The following is a 22,304-nucleotide window of genomic DNA, read 5'->3' as shown; positions in this document are numbered from 1 at the left end:
AAAATACTGCATTGACTTACAAAATATTGAAGTCAATATAAAAGTAGTATCACCTCATTTGACCGAACTGAAAGCAGTTTTAAAAATATTATCGCTGATCGAGTCCCTGAATGAGAAATAAGATTGTAAAAGATACGAGTATGGTATAGCAGGTTGTGATGGTCTAGTGGTTCACGCCGTGGTTTGAAGTGCGAGAGTTTGAAGGTTCGAATCCTTCAGCATTTCAATTTTTTTCTCTCTTGTTCTGTTAGGCCTATGGTGTATGTGTGTAGGCCTGTCAGTATTTATATGATCATTTGAAAATATTTCTATGCAACACGTTTGCAATGTTTTTCTTTATGTGTAGGCCTACATATTAAAAAATGAGATAGCGCCAACCATAATTTACTTAATTTCAAACCTGATTAATATTTTGGCATAATATATTATTTGTAATTTTTACACCGTTCTTACCCCCTACCCAGACATACACAAAATTGGAATCAGCGTTTAGTTGTCTAGAGTAACTTTAATTATAGAACACCACACGGCGGTCAAGATAAAAAAAAAATGCTTTCTTTCATTTTACCTCATTATTTCTGCTTCAAATGATCAGAAACCATTCCTGAAAGGTGAAATATCATAAATATTTTTAAAAACCAAAAAACCCAAGCAATGGTAGGGTTCGAACTTCCAACCTCTCGCACTCCAGGCACGGCCTTAGCCACTAGACCATCACAACCTGCTAACTTATTCACGCACCTTTTGCAATGTTATTTCTAATTCAGTGTCTCGTTCAACACAGATCTTTTATAAACTGTTTGTAAGTTCAGTCAAATTGATTGAAATTACGTTTTATCTTGACTTCGATATTTTGTAAGACAGGGCAGTATTTTGTATGAATAAATAAATATCACTGTAGTCAACTGGACGATCCTGACAATTATTAATCGATTATATGGACAAGGCCGGTTGTTAATTTTCCTGGTGACACTGGTCACTAATGGTCACGCATTTATTATGTAGGAGAAGCCCTTTGAAAGCAACTTTCCAACCTACGACTAGATTATTCCACCAATCATTTTCGCTGAAAATTTAATACAAGCTCAAGTTAGTTAATATCTATCATTACAGAAAAGCATATAACCGGCGTTGGTTCATAGTTGCAGATATAACCATTTTGGTGATCGTGACATGCATTTTTTTCTCATTTTTAGGCTACTTCGCTACAATAAACATTCATTTTCTCCACAATAATTGGACTTTTACACGTTACTGTTTGCCTTATACTCATGTTTCATATCTTATCTATGGGCTCAATGTGGAAATGAAGGAGAAACGACTGTGTATTCCATTTTTTGATGTTTTCTGAAAAACTGTATTTGCCACCTGATTTTCAACATTACGTTACGTAACAGCAGAGGTCACGCCGGTAAAAATTACCGGAAGTGAGCTAAGTTGCTGTCGTACTGTTATGGGGGTGCCGTAAGGTCAAATCAAAAGCCAGTAGACCCTTTTTTCTCTGGGTGATTATTGGTCACAGTCACCAGGACATGTTTGAATTTGTGTTTGAGTTTGAATAGATAGCGGTAAAAAGGGTCTACAAGGTAGACTATTATTTTCTGTTACATGGCTTAGGCCATTTCTGATACAATGTACAATTAGCCTTTTCAAAAATATGGCGAACACATAGGAGGGCAGTCTTCAATATGGGTAAAACCCAGCAAATTCAAAAGACTTTACCCATTTCGTGCAGCGCCATCCTTTTGTGTCCGCCATATTTCAAAAAGGCTAATTATTATCTGTTCCAGCTTCGATGACACCTCTGTCACTTTCAAAGGGGTATTAGAGTGGTTTGAAAAGGGGAGTACCCTGTTCAATTCGCTGCCGTAGTGCACATTAGAATATGACCGTTGCTAGGTCAACTGGATCACGCTTTCTTTGTTACGAACCACTGATCGAAATGATCACAACACAAAGCCTATGGCATATCAAAATTCGGAACAGGTGTATGATCCCAGGTTTGGAGCAGTAACCAATGGTTACTAACGAGCACTATGAAAGCAAATTCATAGCAAATCAAAGCTGTAAAAGTGAATAAAATCTAACCAGCGTGACGTCACAGGTTGTCACCGTAGCTGGAACGTATTATAGTCAGTATTTTGTATTTAGGATAACTAGTTGTGTTGTGTGTGCTGTGTATAATGTGCTATAATATATTTTATTCCAAAGATGCCTGTAAATTTGTTCATGCATAGTATGTACATGTCAGTCAAGGCACAAATGCAATGACCAACTTGTATCATAAAATGAAACCAAAATTCTTTCTGTGCAATCTGCTCACTTGTGAATAAATAGAAAATGTGTGCAAACTTTGACATCCTGTTTTTTTAATAAGACGGATAGATTCAGGAATGGTATGGATTATTGGGACATGCAGAGATGTTTACAAAATGAACAAAATACCTGCGTAACTTCTCCATGAATAGATTAATTGTAGGTCATAATTACTCATGCAGGGGCCCCGTGTAAAAACGGCATTTTTGCTGATCGGATTACCCTGGGTAAATATGATGTAATAAATAAATTTAAAAACAAATGCTTTTCCATAAATTGGCTGATGTGTGAGCTATGTCCAATAAAATTTGTATTTGCCCAGGGAAGCTACAGTTGGAATTACAAAATAAGTTATTGGTTGTTGGAATGCCATAATATTATGGAAAATGCAATTGAAAATTGCATGCTTTCCATAAGATTATGGATGTTGAATACAGGGATGCAAGACTTCCCAAAATTTTGTGATTTCTGGAAATTTGGCCATATAAAAAAATCTGGAAATGTAAAAAAAAAAAATTTAAAAAACAAGTTTCCATTAAGGTTCAATGCCAAGCATAAGCACTTGTCCGGCTGGCCAAGAGCCAGTTTGACTACGGGCAATTACCTACTTGCATCCCTGAGAATACCATATACAGGGTTCCTGCGGCCCTTGAAAGTCCTTGAAAATTGGAATTTTGACAAGTATAATTTTGACAAAATTTGGGGAGTGGAGAGGAGCTAATACGGGCCGCATGGAGAGCCACATCATGATTTTTGTGTTGTGGCAAGTCCATGAAAATCATGCTTTTGGACCTTGAAAAGTCCTTGAATTTTAAAGGCTTCAAGATGCGGGAACCCTGCATATATTGTGTATGATATTGATCATTATTATGTGAAATGAATTGCCACAAGGTAATCATAACCTATCTCTATACTTGATATAACAATAAGTATGACAGTCAACTATGACTCGCTTGCCAGTCCTATATACGCCGTGCCTATGTATATTAAGGACGGGCTTACGCCATTTTGGATGTCAATGGGAAATACACACTTAACGATTTGCGCAGGTCAGAAATTTGAAAAAAATTCATACATTTCATCAATGTATATAAAATTGGTATCCACCTTCTTGTGCTTGCTAATTAAAGGCTCGGTTGAAACAAAATTAAGGATCGAATGCATTTTAGTGTCCAAAAAGGCCAAATTATCGTCAAAGTTCTGCCGAATTCTGCACCCTTGCGCAGATTTCGTCGGGAATCAAAATATCCGATCTTTGCGATCAAAAACACAAAATTACAATTTTAAACATACTATTGGCAAAAGACATTATTGCCAAACAATATAGAATAGAACATTCGACGTCTACTTGTCAAAATATTGGAAAAATATGCTCACCAAACGTTGGGAAAGTGCGCAATCCAATTCCCATTCAAACGTGTGGGAAACTGAAAGTGCATAATCCCCACTAAGTCAACTATGTGTGTGATGTTCTAGATCTGCAGATATATCTCCTGTACTCCTGCTTAACATCTATAGTGAAAAATTGGCTTGCTGTTATAAACATCACTGTACTGTATAATACAATGCCTGTCTGTGTCAAAGATATATAATGATGTAAAGTGCTATGTAAATCAATGATGAACATGAATTATTGTTTCATTGTAACTATAAAATAAATGACTGCATTGTGTATAAAATCTTGTTTGTTCGTTTTATATTTATTTTGCAAGTATTCAGGTTTATTAAAGGAGAATGCAAGCGATGATAACATGTTCTTTTAAATGTTATAAACATAATTATTGAACACATATCCACTGGTTTTACTGAAAATAAAACGGCATTTACTGTAAATTCAATCAAATGTGTCTGTTCCAGCCCAGTGATATTTAGATTTTATTTTGTACATTTCAGTGTGGGTACAGAGACGTCATACACACAAGGTTCTGAATAGCTATGACATGACTGTACCCGCACATTAAAACGTGAAGCTATCCTATCGGCACGTTCGACACTGGCACAAGACTTAAATACCACATGGTAGGAAACAGCAACTTTATTCGATGTTGTGGTAAATATCATCCCGCTATCGGTCAAACCAGTGTTCAATAATTACATTTATAACAGATTAAAGCATATGTTTTCATCAGGAATATTCTCCTTTAAAAGCACAAAACTCTATTCATTATAACATAGAAACAACAAGACAAATGGGAAATGGAACTTGCCCATTTTTGTTATTTTTCAGTATCCTCAACACAGACTCACAGTGGTTCCAGCAGTAGCCAAAAGAATCCATCTACATTTCAGTAAATAATCCAGAATTCAAAGACAAGGGACACCACCACCACTTATCACCTGGCTACCAACCTGTCATCATATCATGTGATTCTGTACATCTAACGTCTTATCAAAGTCACATGATGATACCGAAATCCTACTCCAGTCAACCACTTATGAAAATTCCATTGAATGTCAGATGAAAATTGAAGTAAGTTTGAATTTCTTGTTGTACAATTTACAAACGGCATACTGTAAAATTCCGTCTACAAGCGTGCCTCTAAACGAAGGGATTTTTTGGAGTTTTAAACAACTATATTACTGATACGGACACCTGTACTAACGCACAGTGCCCCGATATCTTCATGGCAGAAATCACCATGGTAGGTTGAATCCACAGCCACGCATGGCCATTTTGTTCCGACCTTTGAGATGCATAATGAGCCGAGGGACTCCGACTAAGGCTATTGACAATAGCCTGGTAATTGACCTCTCTGTGTGTGAGTGAGCATGTATACGCCATTATGAGGTCAATGGTCATATGCTTTTGGACTGCTTGCACGAGTGAGTGCAGCTAGCCTACGCTGCAATATAGTTCGGCACATATAAGGAACCAAATCTGGCTTCTTAAGACTAAATCAATTACGGGAGATATTCATCATTTTCTATCCCCGGTATCCAAAGATTTATTGTCTAATATCAAATCGTGCATAGCACATTCACGTGTATCAATCCCGCGTATTCATTTCAATGTCTCTGCTGTATAATGTTATTATTAACCGGGCGATGTCGGTGTGTAACGCATGTTATTGTAAGACCAATCTATTATGTTTTGGGGGAGGGTATTATACTTTTGCCTCTTTCGTTAAAAAAAAACCCCTCGTTTATAGGCATATATGCTTGTAGATGAAATTTTACAGTACTTGTTTTGATTGTATGTTTAAATTGATATTCATGACACCCAACTTGTGCTTGAATGATAGCATTATAAATGTTTTACTGCACAGCAAATGGTCCAAACAATATTTATATAGCCATCTCAGTTAGCTTCTCCGACAGGTACTTTGTACAAAATTGTATGTCTGGAAAACCACTTTCAAATAACTTCATTTTACCATATGAATAGATCAGATGGGCACACCCACGTGATTCTTTGCAGAATTTCATATTGATTTTGTGACCCCTATTTTAAGAACTACAAGACTAATTGGAATACAAGTGAAGCATAAGCTTCTATTGAAGCAGCAAGATATGTACATGTTTTACTCTTCTATCTTCTTTAATAATACTGTACTTTGATACTTTAATAACTTCATGATAACTTCCTTTAGCATGTGAAAATTTAACTTCTATGGCAAGAAATGTCCCCAAATTTAGGCGTAAAATTGTTCCAAAACTTGGGCTTAATTTGCTACAAAGAGTCCAGTAAACAAATTTTGCAGCATAACTCACAAAAATAAAATGGTGGTAAAATCAGTTCCTTCAGTATTACAATCATTCATATTTGTACTGCATGAATAGTTATTAACCATTTACATGTTAAAATCACTATTCGCCGTAGAAGTGACATAATTAATCGGATTAATAGCAATAGAGGAATACAATTTTTGAGTAGATCGCCCTGTTCTACAGATGTCAAAGAACGGGATAAAGACCTGGATCGTAATTCTACAGAATATTCATTTCATGCTGATCACTCGCACCTGTAAGATTAGTATCTTTGAAAAGAGCGGTATTGTATTCAATCTATGATTACAGACATAATACACAGGTGGTGAGTGCAACCTGCTTGTAGTGCAGGGCGATATATTAAAAAACTGTATTCCTCTATTGCTATGGTAGTTATCTGATTATTACGTCACTTCTACGGCGAATATAAAGCATCCATGTTATACAGTCATGATGACCAGACTGTCAATCTCTGAGGGGTGGTGCAATAATTATGTGTAATTAAAGCTAGACAAGTAGCAAGATGAGTATATTTCTAAAATATGAACTACCACAATCCTTCAGACTGTCAATCTCTGAAGGATTGTGGTAGTTCATATTTTAGAAATATACTCATCTTGCTACTTGTCTAGCTTTATTTGTGCTGAATTAAAACCCTGTAAATAGTACAATTGAATATATCTGATCGATGAGTTAGTAACATACAATGAATTCATTATTTATATAATAATATCTAGCCTTCCATTCTATTCCAGACCAGGTGGTGTATGACGTGCATTCCCTAAATTCAGTAAATTTTCATCGTCAACCGTGTTATTGAATGGGATTATTTTGAAATTTTAAAACGCTTGAAATATCACAAACAAATAGGCCTATGTTGATAAATAATATAAATACAAGCTAAAACCGTTGGGGTTCGATAATGAACCCCACAAAACTATCCGAGTATATGGAAAATGCCATACGGCCGGGCGGTTTCACGAGTTGCCGGCTCGATCATGTCATCCGCCGCCTGTTCCAGACTTAGTTCTCATGGTGAGTTAAGGTGGTACTACACCCCTGGCCAATTTTGTGCCTATTTTTGCATTTTTCTCAAATATTATAGCGCATTGGTGACAAGTAAGATATGTATATTATAGGGGCAAGGACTACAACTACTGCAATGGAAATATTATTTCAACACAGACAACAGTTGTGTAGTTACAGTCAAAAATGAGGGAAAACCAATATTTGATCATAAATCAATAACTACTTGCCTTGAGTTGCTGAATTTCCAGTGTAGTAGTTGTAGTCCTTGCCCCTATAATATACATATCTTACTTGTCACCAATGTGCTATAATTTGTGAGAAAAATGCAAAAATAGGCACAAAATTGGCCAGGGGTGTAGTACCCCATTAATGAAGTCAAATGTCAAGTTGAGGTAATGAGCCATTTATGCTTCAAGTTCATTAAGTCAATGGGGGCTTAAGGGATGGGACATAAGAGCACATCATGCATATCGAATTGCATTCTGAATACGAAGAAAGTCCTTCTGATATCAAATAATTTTGATTTTTTGAAATTTGTGATATAATACGCATTTTATGGCAAATGATTAAAAAATGATATTTTTGATATTTAACAGTCCTCGAAGTAAAATTTATAAATCTAATGGTATGTACTTACAGTGTATGTAGCTGGGGAGAAAAGCCGACGATCAATTGAAAATTTTGACCTCTTGTATTGAAGATACGGAATTTTTTCCCCAAAACACCAAAAAAAAATAGGTCTTTTTGGGAAAAAAATGTATATCTGTATCTGTATCTGTCGTCGTCAGCAGAATCTCCTCTTGTAGAGGCAACATCGCCAACCTTGACTAAAGAGCATGACTTGGATGGACGTGCAGGTTAAATTGAAAATTTTTTAGTTGCGTAATTCTTTGTTGACTTGGTTCTTGAAGGCTTCAATGGTAGCGGCATTTACAGTTGCTGCAGACAAGTTGTTCCATATAGGGATGGTAGATGGAAAAAATGTATCCCCATAGCGTCAATCAATAATATAAAAGGTCAAAATTTTCAATTGATCGTCGGCTTTTCATCCCAGCTACATACACTTTCAGTACATATCATTAGATTTATAAAGTTTACTTCAGGAACTGTTGAATATCACAAATTTAAAAAATATCAAATTTTAATAATTTGTCATAAAATTTGTATTATATCGCGAATTTCAAAAAATCAAAATTATTTGATATCAGAAGGACATTCCTCGTATTCAGAATGCAATTCAATATGTCTGATGTGCTCTCATGTCCCACAAAAAATACTGTAGAAATGCTTAAAACGCTAATTCCAGATCCCTTAATTGAGACTCGAATCTTACAATTCAAGTTGAGCTGTTACAAGTCTGGTGTTTTCAATATGAATATTGTGAATGAATGCAATACATGCGCGTATTTTGGGGGGGGGGGGTAAAAGTAGGGGCGGCCAAAACGAAGGGGCGGCGGAAGAAGAAGGGGCGGCAAAAACAGGGCGGCACAAACGAAGGGGGCGTCAAAACGAATTAACAAAGAAAAAAGGGCGCAAAAAATTGAAAAAGCATTAAAAATTTTGAAAAAAGGTTGCTTTTAGGGCGCTAGCGCCTAAAATTTTTTTTTTTTTTTTTTTTTTTTTTTTTTTTTTTTTGCTCTTCACTTTTTCAAACGACCGTGAAAAAAAATTGGGTCAACCTTTTCGGCTGTTAAGGAAGGGCGGCAAAATTATTTCTTCTTCAGCCCCGGGTTGGGGCGGCCACGGCACGCCACTGCAATAGCTTGTTCTCTTGCATGCTTTCCTGCACTTCACAAAATACCTTTAAAATGAAATAGCATACACAGCAATCATTTAAAAGACATATCCTTCAGCTTTATGTGTAAATTCATATCAAAATGATGCACTTGTAGGCTGCTACATGTGTCTCTTTTTACATCAATAGTTAGGAATAAATACCAGACTCAAATCATCCCCAGGTCACATGGTTTAGGAATGTTCCCTGTATTTCTAAACAATGTAACTTGGGGATTATTTGTGAATCGTTTTGATATGGATGTACACATGTACTTTATCAGCCTTTATATTTGGCCTATATAATTAATTGCTATACATGTTAGTATTCAGCTATACCGTACCATTAAATTAATTTGTGTACATATATACAAAATACATTTGTAACATGCTAAAAGATATTTAATATGTATAAGCAACAATACAATCACTGAAAAAACATTTGCAGATAACAGGTAAAATTATAGGAAATGTTTGTTGAGGTCAGCATATTAGAGTAGAGCTTCAGATTACAATTTGGGGTAGCATTCAGGGTTGTAGCTAGGATATTTTTAGTGGTGGGTGACATTTGATGAAAATCTTGCATATTTGGCAATTTTTTGCCAAAATGGACCAAATTCTTGACTAATTCAATAAAATAGTGCAATAAATAGATGCATTTGTAGGATTGTAGATAAATAATTCAAACTTTTTAGCTTGACAAATCCATTAAATGAGTACTCACGACTTTAGCTTTCGCCATCAGGGCTGATGGCTTGATCACAAGTGAATTGGTCCACTGCTTTTCCCGCGAAACGGCTTGTTGACATTTCCCGGAAGTGAAGATGTTTTTGTTTTGATGGCGAAAGCTAAAGTCATGAGTACTCATTTAATGGATTTGTCAAGCTAAAAAGTTTGAATTATTAAAATGGTGCAATGTTGGCCTTTGAGTGGTGGGCTCCAGTGCTAAAATTGCAGTTGAGTGGTGGACTCCAAAACTGCGTGGTGGGCTCTGCAGCCCACCACCGCCCACTGTAGCTACAACCCTGGTAGCATTTCATATTCTGAAATTGCTCTACAAGTATTGACAGTAATTACCATATTCATTTCATTAACCCTCCAGGGCACTTATAAAGTCATTTTGGGTGGGCGCTTATTTTATATTGTTTACATAATTGCATGCGTAAAAATGGTCCCAAAATATGGATTTTACGTGTTGATATTACGTCTTTAATACATGCGTGGTTGGATCTTGTACATAATGATGGAGGATCATTATGTAGTTGAATCCATAGAAGATCATGTGTAGTAAGGTTACTGGGTGGGGGCTTATACACCAATGTAGAAGCATGGGCGGTAAATGGAACGAATACGGTACATGTAATTTTCTGTTTCGCTTTAATCTAATAGGAGTTTTGGGACATACCAATCTGAAATCCAACATGGCATTACTCTCAACTTGAGACGAGATCGACACACTAGTTTTCGGACGAGCCTGCGTAATTGGGAAGCTTAATTGGTGCGGCAGTATGGTCGCATGAGTCATCTGATGGTCCAATGCATGGGGGAGGTGTATGAACATAAAGACCCTATGGAAGGCTATGTATGTCCTATTTTAGACTGAACATATTCTTTGCCTAATTACACAACTGCTTGTCACATCAAGATTAGTAGCAACATGCATGTACGCAAGCGTTGTGCTGCGATTCTGAAACAGCATGTGCATTTCAAGACTATGTAACTCGCAGTGACCTGGGGCAGTGATGTCACTACCAATTTCAAGGTGACAAACAGTATAAGGTCCCAGGTTCAAATCCTGGATGGTCAGTGAAATTTTTTTCACTGGCTGTCATTAATGTATGTGGAGACTTAAGTTAAAAACCTTTCTCATAAGTATAAGACTTGATGCTTTCCTGTCTGGGCTTGCCCCTTGCAATCAAACAGCCTAGTCAGGTGGTGTATGACGTGCAGTCCCTAAATTCAGTAAATTTTCATCGTCAACCGTGTAATTGAATGGGATTATTTTGAAATTTTAAAACGCTTGAATTATCACAAACAAATAGGCCTATGTTGATAAATAATATAATTACAAGCTAAAACCGTTGGGGTTCGATAATGAACCCCACAAAACTAACCGAGTACATGGAAAATGCCATACGACCGGGCGGTTTCACGAGTTGCCGGCTCGATCATGTCATCCGCCGCCTGAGCCTAGTTGGCTGTACTCCTGAACTCGGAGAACTACTTTAACACATACTTCAGCAAGCCTCTGCAACATAAATCCATCTCACTTTTTCAATCCCACAAGTTTCAGTTTGATTTCAACTTTCCTTTTATCGTCCACTTCAAAATAATCAGCTGGTTGGAATTGTTGATTACTATGTCCTACTAGAGCCGTTGCCCCTGCGCGCCACTCTGTGCTTGGAGCGGATCCACCTGTAATACTTCTTTGTACGTCACTCTGTTGGACCGATGCGCTGCATGTACTGAATGACATTGCATCAGCTACTATTTCAGAGTCATCATCATATAAGTTGTCATAAAGATCATCAACCTGAAGATGGCCACTGCTACCACCTGTTGACATGTGACACGATCTGGTCCATGGAAAAATGAAATTGAGATAAAGGCAAAAATATGGATTAAAAAATTTTAAGTCATCAGCCCTTAATATTTCTATGACCACCCTATTTTTGGTCTAAAAATTCTATGACCCCCCTATATCCATGACCCCCCCCCCCCCCTTCCGAAGAAAATGGGGCCCCTTTTGACACCATAGGTTGAATTTAGCTCCACAGGGGCGAAAATGAAAAATTGCTCCAATTTTGTTGAAAATATTTGTTTTGAGAAATGTGACCACTTTTTGGCTTATAAAGCTACATTGATACCGATGCCCCCAATAGAATGAGAAGATTTGGCCCTTCATTTTGCATACCACTTTGTCCAATTTTTTCTCATTTCTTCACAAAATTAAAAAAAATACAATGGGTGTAGTACCCCTCTTAAGCTGAACTTAGACTCCAAGTACATTTTGAGTTAGATATATCTATTTATCCAAACACAAATTTTTTTTATCGTAATCGGGGTTACTTTCTCTGACCAAAATGCAAAATGCACTTTTCATGGATTTAACAACTTGATCTAGAACCCATCTTACCTCTTGAGATCATTTAATGCTGGTCCTTTCTCTGGAAGGAAATTTGCAATTATGACGCCATTATCGGGGTTATCTACGCTTACTCCAGACCCAGGGGGCGCTGATTCCGGTTTCACAAAACAGAACTTCTTCTCCTCAATTGTAGGCCTTTCTATCACCATATGTTCGCCTGATCTCAATTCAAACTCGCCGGCCCACTTCCCGTCGTAGGTAACTTCCGTTGCGCATCGCTGCGGTGTGTTGTTGCCTATGTAGATTTTGTATGATGATTCCCATGGTAATAAGACATAACGCCCTTCACCGGTTTCATAATGTTCTGCGTGTGTTGGTTGCGTCATGATTTTCATCTCGAAACCACCGTCTTGGAAAATGGATACTTTCCTCCCATCTGTTAATAAATATACATATACCACAAATAAAGAACTGATGAAATCAGGAAAAAAAGACTACAATTTGCTGGTCACTGTTTAAGAAGTACAGGGCAGGTTGTGTCAGACCCAGTGTCTTAGCTAGCCCCCTGTCTGGCCATCATTTTAGAGGGGGAGTTTGCTCCTGGGACTGGCAAAATTAATGCCTTTGACAGATGCTGCATTATAATTGTAGGTATTGACAAAGGCTATTGACCTTTTTAGTCGACCAGCTTTGCAAAACAAGGCCATAGTAAGACATATTTGAACTCTTTGAACCCCCAATGGGCTGTAGAGGTTGGTGAATGATTTAAAGGTCAAATTAGGACAGGCATCTTTATTCAAATGATGGGCAAACCTCAATTTCCAGCTAAAATCCTGGTCAGACCTAGTGTTGTGGAAACCCAGTCACAGCAAAAGAAGTGTGGGGCGGCCGAGCAAGACCTGTAGATCTTCTGTGTGAGTCTGACAAAAGCTGACCAAGTGAGTGAGTAAATGTTAATGCACCAATTACAATGATGGGTATGGCAAGTTATATGCATAAAGAGAGAAACCTGGTTTTGTTTATTTTTTTTAATTTACATGAATTCTCAAGCACATATGGACTTTGCCTGGTCTGCATCTCTTTAGTCTATGAGACCTACTTATCAACCCCTCTCTGACTACGTACAAGCAAACAACCCTATTACTAGGTATGTCACAGTGGCTGCACAATAATTCTGCTACACTGTGCATGCAAGCATAACAGTGAATTGAAAAGGGCGCGCTTCAAATTTGGCCAATTTTAGAAAACATCCATGTCGATAAATGAATTTCTTTATATGCTTCATTTATCCAAATTGTTTGAATTTTTAATATATGGTGTGTGAAGCCTTCCCGAGGCTACCATCGGGTCCCCCCAAATTAAAAATTATTTTGTTTAAGAACTACTGCCTGTTTTTATGGATTTTTGAAGATCGCTCATAAATCAGTAAATATAGGCCTACTGAAGTAAAGGAACTACCACCATTTAGCTGAAATACTAATCTTTCTTAGCATGTAAATTAATTCCGTCGACAACAAATGAAACACTTCCCTAAAACCAGTTGAAGCAAAACATTAATCAATGTTTTTTGTAGGGAGTAATTTTCCAAACCACAATAGCTCTAAGCCATTGTGTGTGTCCAAGGCCATACTATTTTTGTATACGCGGTCAGGTAAAATTGCTGTTCATTTTAACGATTATCCTCCCATGTTAATCCAGATGACAAAATGTTAATTTAAAGTCTCATTGCAACTGAATTTTAATTTTTACTTTTCGGACTTGGCTTTGAGTAATGGTGACACATACCATGTTTACAGTAAAAATGAAAATTATATTCCAGACACCGTCAAAATGTCAAACTTTTAATTGTTTTGTATTGTTTTAAAATAATTAACTGCAGTTCATTTATTCAACCTCATAACAGGATCATACTTAAAAGATTTATGATGAATGAACAGACGTTCATTAAATATTGAATAAAAAAACCAAAATTACTCATGCCTAATTTGCATAATAATATCATAAATACATAATTAGCTGTAATTACCTAATTTGCATAATTAATTACTTTTTGTGTATTTTTTGTCATCAATTGAAAGAACTTTGTATACATATGATGTGCAAAAAAAACCGCACCTTTATATCATGTACGGTTTTCTATTGGCATCAATTTTGCATATTAATAAGCTGAACTTAGTCATTTTTGAGATTTAATTTGTCTGCAGATTGGCGAAATGGCTAAAATAGTATATTTGATTAATTTATTATAATTATTCAATGATGGATTTTTTTAATTTTGTTTTCTGTAACTTGAAGTCATGAAAGATAGGCATTTAACATGTGCTATTTAAATTAACGCTGTTTTTCCAAGCAAGCGTCCAAATAAACCTTCAAAATCTCGAAATGTGCCAATTTTGTCATTACAGCCATTTGTGGCAGGATTTCATTCCATCTACGAGCATCTTTAAATTGACATTACATCACAATGCATTGACCGATTTCAATTCTGTTTTTTTGATTTTTGATGCTTTAATAACGCTTAATAATGTAGGAACATTAAATAACGCGTTTCTGCTGCGATTATTTTGAGGTGATATACCTACTATTACCTTGTTTCCATCTGGTATATTCTGTTGATGGCCTGACACATTGTACACCATGGATGGCAGATGTCGGCTGCTTGGGTGTGAATCCAGACACTGTAGATGATGGTTGCACTGGATTACCAAGAGTTGGAATATTATTAGGGAGACGATTCACAGCTTCTGTTAAGAAATAAAAAATAAACAAACATTCTAATGAAACCAAGGAAGATTTGACTATACTAGCTTTTCACCTTGATCCCCTAATTTTGGTTCATTTTTGCATCCTCTCACAACTCCTCACCAAAATATCTCTTATGATATCCTTCATTAATCTATTCTCATTTATTGGTTAACATGTATCATGTGACCAAAGTATACAAATATTTACTCCTCATGAGGGATCTGGCGATCTCTGGAAAAATGGTAGGCTCACGGTCTCCAGTACACCTTGGGGGACCAATAGATTCCACCAGATCCCTCATGAGCAGTAAATATTTGTATACTATTTTAAATACAAGGCATCAAGAAATACTATTGATTCAGAGGCTCACATGCATATGCCATGGATGTCTAACAGATGAAGCATATTTTCTGTCTGGTTTAGAATAAGTATACATGCTTAGATTTTTGTTTTTTTTTAGAGCAAGTTATCAAAAGAGTATAATTAACATTTTGACCATGAATATCTGAATGTTTATTGATTATGTTTGAGAAATACTTACTTCCATCAACTTGGAGAGGAGCATCATTCCTATGTGGGTCTGAAATTCAAAATGAAAATAAGAAAAACAACGTAAATAATGGTTTCCATTGAGAGTTGAAGATTTCAATCTTCAGTGGAAGAAAACCTTTGAAACTTTCATGTCAAGAATTGAAAACTGTCACCCCCTCTCCCCTGTGCAATTTTGAGAAATGCCAATGTTTTTAGTGTTCCAACATTGATTGATGGGGAAAGGAGAATGGTTAACTCATTGTTGTAAATGTCATGTTTGTTCATAACTTCATAAACATCATTATTGATCATTACAAATTCTTCACAGAATTTCACCAAAAGTTTACCAAGTACTTTTTACCAAGATTGTAAGTATCACTATTAAAGCAGGGAGATCAGGTCCCTTGTAGAATCTGCCGTAATCAGCCTACTTTGCCTGTCAGCCATTGTTAATGTGATCCTACTTAAAGGCCCTTTCAGTGATTTCACAGGAACATTAGAAAAAATGGAAATTTGTCAGAGTTGCTTAGCAATAAAGAATAAGTCTACAGAATTTCATTAAACCACTTTTCCCTGAATACATCGACAAATTAGTCAAAAACAGAAGTTTTAGAAAGGTTTTCTACTTCAACTCAGATCGACTCGAGAAAATCGAGATTTTCGTACAGTGCGCCACCAATCGACTGGAAAAACTTCCTAGTCCAGTGTTTCTAACACGGGGAAGTAGAGTCTAAATTGATTTAAAACAGAGTAACAGACGCGGCTTAATTTTTGTAGTAGAAAACAAAATAAGCAATTAAACGTCACCGAGGCAAACTAACGGTCAATTCAAATATGAAAAAACAGTTAAAATTGTGTATTTTGTTTAAAATAGTAGCTACTGATGTAATAAGTAGTAGAAACAATACGCGACACGTGTTGGTATGGTGGAGAGTGAGCTTCTTTCGATCTCGAGTCGGACTTTTGTACTGTCAGTATCAAAAGTCCAGATTCATGTAAATGCTTTATTTTGTTTAAAATACACGGCTTTCGACCGAACCACTAGCAGGCTATGTTAGCACATCTATGCCAATTACAAAGGTACCAAAATCTGAATTTTGATGATTTTTACGATCGTCCGGATGAGCAAATCACTGAATGGGCCTTTAAGTATTTAAAATTATTGATGTCAAAAATCATAATGAATAAGCAGTATATTGTATGAGTAGAGTGATGGTATGGACACATCAGTGTATGGCAAATTATTGCATATTTTTAAAAACTTGGCTTTTGAAATCGATAAACCAGGTTTTGAGAGAACTAGTTTATCACATTTAGTGAAAAAAATAGTAGAGAAGGATGTCAAGTGCTGTAAAAAAGTGTGTGGCATGGTATGATAGTTGACACCAATTATGTGCCCTGTTACTCTTACTTGATGCAGCATACTACAGGCAGTGTCATGGTCGAATATGAGTACAAATCGCCAGAAATTGATTGGTTGCATATGTTTTGATGGTTGTGTTTGATCAATGCTTTTTGTAAAAGTCCTCCTGAAAGGTTTCTTGATGATGTCCTATAAACAAATCTAGTTTCACTAGTGGGAGGGGAGTCAAAAAGTGTGATTACATTGAAAGGTAAAATGTGACGTGATCAAGGGGAATGAGTCACATTACATGTGTTTCTAAAGAGGACATTTAGAACTTTCTGAAACTGAAAACCCCATGTTGAAACGACTTTTCTTTGCAAAGTTATATCAATTTATCAATCACTGAAAACAATATAAAACAAAAGAATTTTAACCCTTTCTTTGCCAATATCTCAAAATCAATATTAGCGACATCCGACTCATTTCCCTTGATCGTGTCACAAATATCAATACTGGAAAAGCTACATTTTCAACCTTTCAAAATTCCGTCTAGGCAGGGAGGGAGGAAGTCAGCCTGCTAATAAAACTAGTTTTATTCATAGGATGTTGGTCATTGATTTTTTTTACATTTTCCCTTTTGACTTATTATAAGTGACAAATATTATATAACCTAACCTGTCTTTGCAAACGACACTTCTCCTTGAATGGCATTATGGGATTGCAAATTACCCACAAGGCACTGGTCCTGTTTTGTATTCATCTGTACCTTAGCAACAGGTTCAACCGATTTCAACGATCCACATGACTCGCCCAGATTTAACTTTTCCAGCATTCCAATGGGTGTGTCAACGACAACCTCTCCTTCATCACTCACATTTTCTTCAGAACTTTGGATTTCTAAACGATTTGAGTGAGATGCATGTGTTGGAATGTTAGGTTGGGTTCTATTAGTACTATGAGAGGCAATGCCAGGATTGCTCATTTGCGATTGGTTGCTTTGATGATGTCCCATGTGTTGCTGTGGAGGAAGCGTGTGATTATGCGGTGATATGGCGGAAGGTTGGTACTGGTTTGGTATCATATGCATCTGGCTAGCTTGTTGATTACCATGGTAACTACTGTTTGCAACCATATTTGGATTCATACCAGGTTGATTTTGAGGAAAGAAATACTGAGTCTGAACTTGCGGCATTTGCGTCATATTACCCATTGACTGATTTTGAGGATTAGGGCCCGGTGCAAAATGTGCTCCATAATTTGCTGAAGGATACTGCTGTTGATTGGTAATGATGGGATATCCCTGTTGACCCATTCCTGGTCCTCCATAGACTGACTGTGGTGCCATATTTGGTCCAGGACTAGGGATAGGCTGTTGTGCAGTGGTGTATGAACCTGGTGAAAAATGACATGACACAAATATATTAATTATACAAAAATTGACTTGTCCTTTCATTGGTTGCAGCATTTATTCTACGGTTCATATTTCTCAAACTGAATTGCAGCATTATCTTGCTTGGTAAATGTCCACTTTGATAATCATCCAAAAGACATAAATTTGGGGAATCTCCCCCATCAAATAAAAAAAAAAATTGGCAGCCATGTTTATACTTTTCCTACTCTCCCCCTTCTCTACACTTTAAGCAATTTTAGCCTAGTTCTGTAAAATACCCCAACTTGGCTGGAGCCCAAATTTTAAAATGTTTTTGAAATGTAAAAATTTCATGAAATTATGCTAAATTTTGCCAAAAATCTTGGACTTGGGAACAAAAATGCAATTTTCTTAAAAAATGTGTATATATATGGGTCCACTATCCGATTGTTGGAGGCATGTCCCATCCCAAACCAAACTTGAGTGCCCCGTCCCTGATCCTGTTTACACCACTGGTGTGGGCTCTTAGCCCCCCCCCCCCGCACCGGTTGAAGTTTTATGAGCAAACCCCAATAAAACCATCCCACTCACCTGCATTTATTGCCTGACTTGCAGAAACTTTCTCTTCTGCCTTTCCTGACTTTGTTTCCTTCTCTATATGCCGACCCACTATTTTACCCAACTTCTTCAAGTCATGATTATCCAACAACTGTTTCAGTTGATTCAGATCATCTTCTGCAATGAGATCTTGGTTCTCCATCTCTTGGAGGAGATGGACTCCATTTTTAATGGAAGCTCTCTTAGCTGGTTTGAATCCTAGAGTGTATGTCATATTTTCAATGTCTTCTGGACCAAGTCCATCAGCCACCTGCTTTAGTACTGCTCGGTAAGACCCCGCCATCTGTGAATACCTGTTACTGAAAAGAAATGTGATATGATCAGTGAAGGCCAACAACAAAAATAGCTGCCATGTATGTTTGCAGAAATTGTCTCGCAGAAATTGGCCAATTCCCCCATTTTATAAAAAAGTATGTTTTAAAAGCATTTGATGGAAAAAACAAAAATAGCTGCCATGTATGTTTGCAGAAATTGTCTTGCAGAAATTGGCCAATTCCCCCATTTTATAAAAAAGTATGTTAAAAGCATTTGATGGAAAAAACTTGTTTAAAACACTTTTTGAAGATGGTGAAAATATTTCATTATGCAGGCCTTGCCGTTTGAGGTGAGTGATTGCTCTCGCTTGCCCAAACTCGATTTCTAGTGAGCGTTTTACATTTTTCCACTCGCCATAGCCACTAAATATCACTTTTTGCGAATCTCTCAAAATCAACCATCGAATCAACCAATTCAGCATTTAATCGATTCTGTGCCCCTCCAAGCAGAGAAATATATTAAGCATTGAAAAAAACAGTGCTTCTGGCCGGATTTGAACCAGTGACCTTCAAAAATACTAGTGTTACGCTCTAGGTATAAGGTTCAAATGATGTTCGTCGCATCATGATCAGAACTGCATATATTGATGACAAATACACTATCACATAGGTATGAAAATTATTATACTTAGTTCTTTGGGTGGATAGGATGAACAAATTTTAATATTCATAAACCTTTTTAGAGCGTTTTAAGGCACCCCATGAATGTGTGCCAAAAATTGCTTGCTCCCCCCCCCCCTCTTGGCTTGCCAAAAAATTAATTGCTTGCCCCCCTTTTCAGCTGGCCAAAGTTTACCCTTCCCATTATATTCATGATCATATTATTAATATTATTGCACAACCCCACATTACAACGTCTACTAGTATTACTCGAGAACTCTAGCTTTGAATTTGCACACAATAGTTTATTTAGCTGTGCAATAATTATGAGCCCCCAGGGGATTACAATTTTTCCCCCCTCTCACCAAAAATCGCTTGCTCCCTCCCCTCTCGGCCTGCCAAAAAATCTTTGCCCCCCCCCCTTGAACATGCCAAATTTTTGGGATCCCAATTTGCAAACCTTAAATGGTCTAGATGTATGTTGCGAGTGTAACGAGCAGGAAAAGTTGCATATTTAAGCGTTTCCGTACCGTAGAATAGGGACAGTTTTGGCACTCTCTAGATTGCAGTTTTTTTCCTGTAGCTCCATGAGTCAAACTTTTGAGGGCATATTATGTCCACCCATGATGCCTTTAATCCACCATTATAAAAAATTGAATATATGTGGGGGGTATATATTTTGTTAATAAAATTTTGGCATGATAGTATTAGGGGTGGATGAGGGTGGTAGCCTGGGTAGGGTGATGTGGTAGTGGGGTAGGGCGGTGGGGATGGTAGGTTTAATGAGGCTAGTGGGGTCAGGGTGTGGTATAGTGATTTAAGAGTGGTGGTGGTAGGGTTAAGGTGGTGGGGTAGGTTCATCAGGGTAGTGGGGTATTAAAGGGTGGAGCAGTGTAGGGTGGTAGTGTAGGGTGTGGTGGGGTAAGGGTGGTTGTGGCAAGGGTGTCCCTATTCACCCCGTATTAGGTGACTTTTACCTGAAAAATATTTAAAAAAATTGTCATAAAAATTCCTGTCAGAATTAATAAATAATCTTTTAGAGGAAGTTGTAAGACCTAACAGGCTAGGTCCTGGTGAATTTCCAGCTCATTTTCTAAAATAGTGGCCGTGGGAGCAGGAAAGTTTTGACCACCCCATTTTTTAGAACCCTCTTTTTAGATAATTTTATTTTGGACACCCTGTATCCTAAATTTATTCTAAAACATCTGCTGAACCATTTTCTAAACACTGTTTGATTGCACTTTCAATATGTGGAAATAAAAAAAAATAAGTGTAAAACCAAATGTGAAAAAATGAGATTTCAAAAACTTTTCTCATGTTTGTCCCTATTCACCCCTGCGTTCCTATTCACCCCAATCTACGGTACTGTTTTCCTAAGCCTTTTTAAGAGTGTTTTATTAAAAAGGCGCCCCATGAATTTGTACCAAAAATCGCTTGCCCCCCCCCCCTCTCGGCTTGCCAAAAATTTCTCCCCCCCCCCCCAATTTTACCCTCCCCAAGGCTCATAATTATTGCACAGCCTCACGCATTCGATGCTAGAGTGCGTTGTTATCATTTTTCGGTCAGACAGCGGTGCATTTTTTTGCACCGGTGGTTATTTATTCTGTATTGAAATTTGGATGAAAGTTATTTCGATGAGTCAACTGTATCTTTTGAGCAAGATTTGCCTATTTTGGCCAGTCTAAAATTTTGCTGAAGTGTAATTTTAGCAACATTTTTGATGCAATCGCCTGTCGTGATTGGCTGTGTTTACTTCTGAACTTCCATTGCTTTACACATTGTCATGCTTCAGTGAATCCGACTAGATTTTGAATGCAATGTTCTAGCCTAGAATGTGAAGCTATCGGTGAGCAAATTCTTTAAAAAAGCTATTATAAATTCTTGGCTAGACTTCTCGAGCAAAAGTAGTATGATTCCATTTTGCTGAAAACTTACCAAAGAAAGTAAAGGAATGCGTAAAATGTTTAATACGGTATAATTTGGTTCACCTCAAGTTCGGTAGTGACGTCAATGGTTTTTCGCGGTTGCGCCACAAGCATGCCAACAAACCGCCTCGGCGTGCATGCACACTCAGCGCGTTAAACTTAACGCGCGCGATACGATACTGCAGCGAGCAAAACATGCACATACGTCAGTACCAAACTTGAAGTGAACCAAATTATAGTCCTGTTTGCAGCAATAGTGAAACAATACATGCACTATGCGCGCATGTCTATCAGCAATGTCAGTGGGAAATCCATAGCACGTTCACTGATGCAATACTCTACCAGTACCATGACATGTCTAAACTGAACTTTGATTTCGACGTGAACAACTAAATATTTTGGCATTATTTTCTTACCTTTAAATCCTCAGATTTGTCCGTTTTTTAACAATTTCCAATACAAAACAATTTTTTGCGACGACACAAAGACACGATGTATATGAACGTAGTGGTTTTCTTTATTTACAAACGCAATAACGTGTCAAGTCAAGGACAAGGTAAACCATTAGCTTTTGTGCTTCCGCTGATAAATTCCCCTGATTGCCACACACCCACATTGTTTCTATACTGATGCTGCTGTTTACCAAATTAATGTAAAATTATGATTGTTTGTGACAAATTACCCTAAAATTTATCCAATTTATTGTGTTTTTATTGAAAACATCTCACAGTATATTTTAAATATCAGGATAAGCGATTAGATATTTGATATCACAAAACACTTTAGGAACTTTTTATTTAGGTAAACATTATTCGCGGAAGACGGGAATTCCCCGACATGACGTCAGTGGTTATTTATAGACGATACTAGCCAACAACAAACAGCTGTCTGCGTTTGTAAATCTGGATGATTCGGGGAGGTCAGGTCGCATCCTGAGTCACCA

The 22,304-nt window shown here is 37.1% G+C and overlaps 1 protein-coding gene across 1 annotated transcript; it reads right to left on the bottom strand.

Moving 5' to 3' along the window:
• Positions 1 to 8,813: 8,813 nt before the first annotated feature.
• LOC140165561 (uncharacterized) lies at positions 8,814 to 21,912 on the bottom strand. Its single transcript, XM_072188848.1, has 8 exons — positions 21,778 to 21,912; positions 18,496 to 18,821; positions 17,211 to 17,927; positions 15,201 to 15,239; positions 14,503 to 14,658; positions 11,963 to 12,350; positions 11,017 to 11,402; positions 8,814 to 10,750 (listed from the first exon to the last, which is right to left on the bottom strand). Exons 2-7 carry the CDS (start codon positions 18,803 to 18,805, stop codon positions 11,093 to 11,095), a joined length of 1,920 nt encoding a protein of 639 aa, XP_072044949.1. The 5' UTR covers positions 18,806 to 18,821; positions 21,778 to 21,912; the 3' UTR covers positions 8,814 to 10,750; positions 11,017 to 11,092.
• Positions 21,913 to 22,304: the final 392 nt, after the last annotated feature.

Source organism: Amphiura filiformis, chromosome 12, assembly GCF_039555335.1.
Source record: "Amphiura filiformis chromosome 12, Afil_fr2py, whole genome shotgun sequence".
Lineage (NCBI taxonomy): Eukaryota > Metazoa > Echinodermata > Ophiuroidea > Amphilepidida > Amphiuridae > Amphiura > Amphiura filiformis.
Note: the sequence above shows the minus strand (reverse complement) of the source record. Positions and strands in the feature narration are given on the sequence as shown.